Below are 7,163 nucleotides of genomic sequence, written 5' to 3' on the forward strand. Positions count from 1 at the left end.
TTTTTTGACTTAACTGATTCTAATGTTCAGAGGAAGCACGATTCCTCTGTATCCATCTCTAATGGGTCAACATAGACCATTTGTTTCACTTCTGCTTCTTCCTTAAAGTTGCAAGCCCACTATTTTCACTGGCTATATCAAAACAGGGCTCATGAAGTGACAGGTTAGAATGTGTGGGTCCTCTCAAGTAACTTCTTACCAACTACATACTGACCCTTCATGCCTTGTTTCATTTTATGTTGTTCGTTTGTATAGGACCCATTTCCATCTGTCATTATATTTCAGTTATTTCATGGTCAGTAGCTGAAAGTGAAAACCTGTGAACTCCAGGCTACGAGTCACATTGGAAAGCAAACTACACTCTATACCTCATCCCTTCTTCAGTACAAGCATCTACAGGAAAGAGTGGAGAGGGGAAAGAGACAGGACCATCTGTTCTTCAGCAAATTTTAACTTCTCCCTCTTCATCTGAATCTAGTCTCCCTCAGGTAAGTACACAAAGGATACAGCCACCTAGTTTCTCTCCGTGCAGTACTCGCATCATCCAAATTAGAGAACCTGGTTAAACGGATTCAACATTTTTAAAGTATGAATACTCAAAATATTTAGTAAATTTATGATGCAAGTATATGTTATTAAATGTGTTTTGGAGCTTTATTGGATAGTGTCAGATAATGAGGATCTGGGAACGTATCAAAACTTCCAAATTGTGTCTTAGGCAAACAATCCCCTCCTAAAACTATTTTCACAATATGTGGTGTTTTCCTGGAACAAAACCTCTTAATAAAAGCAGAGTTCCTGCATAGTCAACATCTTTGGTGTCTCTGCATGCACGAGTTTTCCGTGCCTCCCGCAGGCCCACCAGGGGGCGTTCGTTCCCTGTCTAACCAGTCTTCATCAGCGACACAGGAAATCCAGGTTAAACGATTTTCACACTCAGGAAATCGTTCACCTTTAATCCACAAATATTTACCATTAATTTTCTGTTCTGTCAGGCGCGGGGGTAGGTTTGCAAGATGCAGTGGTGAGTTAGACACAATTCCTAATACCAGACGCTTGGGTCATAGCAAAGACTGAAAGTACAACCGGCTATAACAAAGAGGGTAAGAATAGGTCTGTGAAGTTTGTTGTTTAAAATACTGGCGCCAAGCCTTAGAAGTGGAATACGAGACCGGATTGCTTCCGCTCTGTATCACGGGCAAAGATCTCCGCCCTCAAAGAATTTTCTAAGTCAGAGCCAGAGGTCTCTCCTTGGGTGAGTGGCTCACCTCCGCAATTTCAAGCCTCTCTCAACCCTCCCATTTCTTTGCCCGACCCCCACCCAGGCCTTCCTGCAGTTCTCTTACAGTTCACTTCTGCCCCAGGTCGACACTTCAGTTGCCCTAAGGCCAAAAATAAGGGATCGCTGGCGACTACCAGGCACAGCTGGCTCCGCCCATTCTTTTTCCAGTTTAAAACCAGCGGGCTTTTCCTGTTCTGGATTCCTAGACTTCCTGTTCTAATTCTCGCGACAATTGCGAGTCAACGCGTGAACTTTGTTGCCTGTCCCTCTTCTGAGTTTGAGAGACCAGGTGACAGTGTACAGGTCTTCGCCCACCTCATCAGGCCCTTCCGGCCAGAAGCAGGCCTGTACGCTGCTAGGGAACTCCTAAATCAAAGGGGTTAGACAAGGTCAGGCCCGGAGCGAGAGTCCCGGACCGCACGCGGGAACGGTCGTCCGGGCCTCCTGTACGCATGCGGAGCCGATCCCCCTGGGCGGTCTCCAGGCCCAGGACCAGCTCTGAATTTGGGGGTTGGTCAGAAAGCCCCGCTCAAGTTGCTCCGTCCCTGATCAGGCCCTCCTGGACCGAGGTCGACTAAATACAGTCTCCTCCCCCGCTGCAAATCTCAGTTTCCGCCCCCTAGAAACTTCAGCGCGGCTTCTGTAAACCGCTTGGGGCCGGAGGGGCGGGGCGCGGCCTGGCAGACCCCCGGTGAGGCAGGCGGACTAACAGAAATTTCCTCCCCGTCCCCAGCTCAAAGTGCCACGGTGGCGCTGGTGGCGGCCGCGAGACCGTGCGTCTCCGGCCTTGCAAACCTCGCAAACCTCGTAACCATAACCTGTAATCCGGACCCCGGAGGCGCCCCGCCCACCTTTTGCTGTGGCCACTCGTCGGCTGGGACCTTTAATCACCCCGCTCAGCCGCGGTTAAAGCACCTGCCGGATGTGGGGAGGGAGGAGGAGGCCAGATGTGGGGAGGCTGATGTAAGCGCCCAGTCTCGGGTCGGCGCCTTGGTGGGGAAGCTTGGTGTACAAGCCTGCAATCACCCCCCAGGAAGCCGGTTTGGGGCTGCGAGGAGACAAAGTTGCGTGGCCCTACCCCACAGGAGCTCCCGACTTGGCACCAGAGATCCTACCCCAGGGACTGTAAAGTCAGATGGGACAGGGCATAGCTGGTCAGCCAACAATTCGAGCTTCACAACCACCCCTTTACCCCCTACTTTCAGCCCCCACCCCACCCCACCCCGTCTCTGGTCCTCTCCCAGCTTCGGTGTCCGGTTACGGCTCCTCTATTCTCACTGCGACTTTGGCCCAGGCTGAGGGAAGTGGCCCAGGAGGGTCCCCTGCAGCCGCATAAAATTGGCAGCTTCAGAACTAGAGGATAGGGGTGTCGGGGGAGGGGGTGCTACGTCTAGGGGCGGGGAGAGGGGCGGAGGAGCTGCTCTCTGAGTCCAAGCCCGTGGGCTCTCAGAGATCTTCAAGCCGGAGCAGAGGTGGCTTGCGGGCCCAGCCGATTGTTCTCTGCTTTCTTTCCACTGCCTACTTTTTCGGACTGGAGTCACGATTGCTCTGAAGGGCTTAGTCCCGGACACTAGGTGAGCGCTCCGGACCCCAGGGCATCACCCCTCTCCCTTCCCACCCTTATTAACAACTCTTTACTTGTCGTGGGTCATCCCTTCCCATCTACCTCAAGGGCAGGAAACCTCTTGAGAGCTGATGGTGTGTAGCAGTAGTGCTGGTGTATGGGGGGTGGGGGGCGCGCGTGTGCAAGTGCTCGCGCGCGCGTGCCTGACCTTTATCGCCCCCTCCTCTTACCTCTTCCTGACTCCCCAAGAACAACCCAGTCAGTTACCACCCAGCATAACTGGATGATCCCCATACCTCAGCGTTGAGGGTCTACTTGACTCCAAGGTAGCAGGGGAGGGGACAGTGCTAGAGTCAAACTTTGGTACAAGTAACAGTGAGGTTGCTTCTGACCTCCTGACCTGGCTTCCCTCCCTGGCAGGGTGCACGAACCCGCTGATGCCCAGAGGGCTCACAGGGCTTCCAGCTAACCATGCCACAGCCGCCCGCAGCTACCTTGGCGCTGCCCCTGCTACTGCTACTGCTGGTGGTGCGGGAGCCGCACTCGACCGGCGCGCGGCCATCCCCAGGCCCGGATTACCTGCGGCGCGGCTGGCTGCGGCTGCTGGCGGAGGGCGAGAGCTGTGCTCCCTGCCAGCCGGAGGAGTGCGCCGCGCCGCGAGGTTGCCTGGCTGGCCAGGTGCGCGATGCTTGCGGCTGCTGCTGGGAATGCGCCAACCTCGAAGGCCAGCTCTGCGACCTGGACCCCAGTGCCCACTTCTATGGGCGCTGCGGTGAGCAGCTTGAGTGCCGCTTGGACGCAGGTGGCGACCTGAGCCGCGGAGAGGTGCCGGAGCCGCTGTGTGTCTGCAGCTCACAGCGCCCGCTCTGCGGTAGCGACGGCCGCACCTACTCGCAGATCTGCCGTCTGCAGGAAGCGGCCCGAGCTCGGCCGGACGCCAACCTCACTGTGGCACACCCAGGGCCCTGCGAATCGGGTACGGGTTTCCTACCCACAGCTCTTGAAGGACTCTCTTGAGGCATTGCTGCCCCTGGCCCCCGACGGCATTAGCTCTTGGCCAGCGGAGAGAAAAAGATGAGGCCTGGAGTGCAGTATTAAGAGCCCGTTTTAGCTGCTCTTCCGCTGGGGCCGACGCCCGAAGGTTGGGGTCTGGAAAAGCTCCAGACCCGCTGGCAGGGACCAACTCTGAGAGAGCAGTCGCTTAGCCAATTGTTGGCCTCAAAACTGAGAAAATGAAGAGACTCCCAGACTTTGCCCCAGACCGCTGGAGCCCAGGCAGGGAGACTTGGGTTCCTTTGAGATGCAATCAAGTTCCATTTGGGCTGCTTTGTACTGCAAGCTGTTAACACAGTCTCGCCACCCAACCCCCTTCTTCTGCGCTCAGGGATTAGTGGGGAAGGGGGCTCTTCTAACTCCTCCCCCCATTCCAGGGAGCTCAGGGCCATTCAAACCTCAAGTTTTATTTGGCGGCTTTAGTAACTTTCACTTCCTGAGCCCCTTTGACGGGTCTTGCTGGGCTGAGGCTGCCAGGAAAACAAACACCCTGCCGGGGGTCCCAACTCTTTCTCCCAGAACTCCAATTTGGTTTCAGGTTCTCTCTCTTTGCCTTTTGGGACGCGTCCCAACCCCAGAGTGAGGTGGGGGAGGGGCAGCTTTTTGGGCCTTTGGCAACTGGACCTGGTTAGAAAAAGGGGAGGGTGGAGGAGGGAGGTGTCAGTTACAAATACAGGGGATAGGGGCCTAGAAGGTGGAATGAGGACAGCGGAGCTTTCTGGGACAGAGTGTGCCTGCCAAGGTGAGGTGTGGGTCTGTGTGTTTGTTTGTGCCTCATGTCTTCATGTACTTCTCCATTCTGCATTTGCACTCTTGTGTGTACCTGCATCCACATTGGTGTACATGTCGTGTTAATGGAGGTCGTGTTCATGGAGGTGTATTTACCCACGAACATATTCACAGTGGTTCATATATGGGAGTCCTTGCTGGGCTGGATGTACCATCCTGTTCTCAGGCTTCCCACCTCCACCCCCCAGAACCCCAGATCGTGTTGCACCCATTTGATATTTGGAACGTGACGGGAAAGGATGTGATCTTTGGCTGTGAGGTGTTTGCCTACCCCATGGCCTCCGTCGAGTGGAGGAAGGACGGCTTGGACATTCAGCTGCCTGGAGATGACCCCCACATCTCTGTGCAGGTAGGGGAAGGAAGCAGAGCTTCCCTGCGACAGTGCAGAGCCCACCTAGGAGTCCACTCTGCTGACTCCTCCTCTGGTTACAGTTTAGGGGTGGACCCCAGAGGTTTGAGGTGACTAGCTGGCTGCAGATTCAGGCTGTGCGTCCCAGTGATGAGGGCACCTACCGCTGCCTGGCCCGCAATGCCCTAGGACAGGTGGAGGCCCCAGCTAGCCTAACCGTACTCACACCCGGTAAGGGGGAGCCCTGAGTTCTGGGGGCAGGAGAGGATGGTGGTGGATTTGGGCCCTTTGGTGTGTATCCATGTGTGTATGTGCACCTGAGTGCACATGCTAGTGTGGCTTTCCCATGGACTGGGATATGCGGGCGCTGATAGCCCCTCTTTTCTGACCTCTCCTTTGCCCATATGTGTTTGCAGACCAGCTGAATTCTACAGGCATCCCCCAGCTACCATCTCTGCTCCTGGTTCCTGAGGAAGAGGCTGAGAGTGAAGAGGGTGAAGATTACTACTAGGTCCGGAGCCCTGGCCCATGGGGGTGGGTGAGTGGGGATAGTTTTCATCCCTGCTCTTGAAAGATCTGGAAAGGGGAAACAAGGCCCCTTAACAGATTTCTTTGATGCCTTTAGTAGGGGGCACATGGAGGGGAGACAAAAATTGGAGGAGGGTAAGGAAGGAGGCAGAGACTGGGCTACAGGGGCAGTGGGATGCAGAGGGGTCCCTTGCAGGAGATGCACGGACCAACTAGGAAGAAGGCAGCAGCTGCCTTCTGGTCCCTAGGCTGAGAGGAGGGTGGGGTGAGGTGGAGTGGAGCAGACAACAGGTTCCTCCTTTGCTTTCCAGCTGCCCTTTCTTCAGCCCGCTCAGCCAGTCTTCCTAACTGCCCTTCTGCATAGCTTCTGCTGTTATTTTCCTAGTCCCCAATCTTTGCCTTGCTTCAGTTTGCCCTTTCTCAAAACTAACCTTCCAAAAATTTCCCTGTCTCCTAAGTCCCAGTTGCACTTACTAACTGCAGTTCTCTTTACTGCTTGCATCTGCTATTAAGGAGAGCACAATGGATCATGGGTTAGTTCAGTGCAGTAAGATGGGCGTTTGGTCATGTCTAATTTCTCCTGTCATTTTGGAAACTCCATATCTTATACCACTTTGTATTGGACAATGCCTAGCACAGGGCTAGGCACAATAAACACACAATAAAGATTTATGAACAAACTGAGACACACAGATGCAGAGATGGTTCATGCAGATGTGCGCATGAAGACCGCATTTCATGGTAGTGAGACTCTGGCTTCCAGAAGCAGTGTGTTCTGCTCTCTAAGCACATGCCTGCCAGATGTACGGAGAGGATGCTTGAGCTGGGGCCTATCCTGCCCTCTAGGGAGGAAGGCTGGAGCCATCTGGGTGGAGGGAGGCTATCCCTCTCCAGTCAGCACTCCACTGGGGCTGGTCTAGAGATAGATTGCCTGCTCCTCTCTCTCACTCTGGTTTCCTCTCCAAACAGAGCGGAGAATTGGGTCTATGTGAGTAGGACCCAGGATGAAAGCATAAACGGGGGAAGGGGGTAGGGAGGAGGGGAGAAGTTTTGCTACGTGCATGGGCTACACCTTAGGATTCCCTTAGGAATCCATCCTTTCCCTGCAGAACCCAGAGTCATGGTAAATTGGTTTCTTCAACTGCCTCACCTGTCACCTGTCCTTTCTGGCTGAGGATCCCTCACGGAGCTGGGCTCTCGCTGTCCAAATCTCTCTCTACACTCTCCTTACCTAGCCAAGGGACACTGGTAAGGCGCAGTGTTTACTGACTGATTGAAGAAGATGAAAGCTTAAATTCTGAAGCCACGTAGGATGGCGACGGCCTTCTGCGCGCCTGGGCTACGCCCGAAGCCTGGCGCCACCACAGGAAAGATCGCAGTTGGTTCGGTGTCTGAGCTTGTCCTCTGGGGCCCAACGCAGGAGCTTGGCCTCTTGAGAGGGGCGTGGTCTGGAACCCCAACCCCAGGGCTTGGCCGCCCCTCTCGCGGAACAGCCTGGCTCCTCCGGCGGTTAAACCAGAGGACTGCTCTCATTGCCTGGCTGGAGCCCCGCGGCTCCAGGAGCTGTGCTCAACGTACTTGGGGCGAATTCCAAGGCG

The 7,163-nt window shown here is 54.9% G+C and overlaps 1 protein-coding gene across 1 annotated transcript; it reads left to right on the forward strand.

Annotated features, from left to right (window-relative positions):
- Positions 1-3,317: 3,317 nt before the first annotated feature.
- On the forward strand, positions 3,318-6,725 carry KAZALD1 (Kazal type serine peptidase inhibitor domain 1). Its single transcript, XM_054581723.1, has 5 exons — positions 3,318-3,822; positions 4,877-5,037; positions 5,121-5,268; positions 5,454-5,548; positions 6,675-6,725. The coding sequence occupies exons 1-4, from the start codon at positions 3,318-3,320 to the stop codon at positions 5,546-5,548; spliced, it is 909 nt and encodes a 302-aa protein (XP_054437698.1). The 3' UTR covers positions 6,675-6,725.
- Positions 6,726-7,163: the final 438 nt, after the last annotated feature.

The sequence above is a fragment of the Pteronotus mesoamericanus genome, unplaced genomic scaffold (assembly GCF_021234165.1).
Source record: "Pteronotus mesoamericanus isolate MK-2021 breed Mesoamerican mustached bat unplaced genomic scaffold, CSHL_Meso_final contig_657, whole genome shotgun sequence".
NCBI lineage: Eukaryota > Metazoa > Chordata > Mammalia > Chiroptera > Mormoopidae > Pteronotus > Pteronotus mesoamericanus.

Excerpts from the sequence above, each read along its gene's own strand:
- KAZALD1 (XM_054581723.1), top strand. The coding sequence starts at position 3,318 with ATGCCACAGCCGCCCGCAGCTACCTTGGCGCTGCCCCTGCTACTGCTA. Across the intron at positions 5,038-5,120 it reads ACCCCCACATCTCTGTGCAG|TTTAGGGGTGGACCCCAGAG; the intron begins GTAGGGGAAGGA and ends CTCTGGTTACAG. Across the intron at positions 5,269-5,453 it reads CCTAACCGTACTCACACCCG|ACCAGCTGAATTCTACAGGC; the intron begins GTAAGGGGGAGC and ends ATGTGTTTGCAG.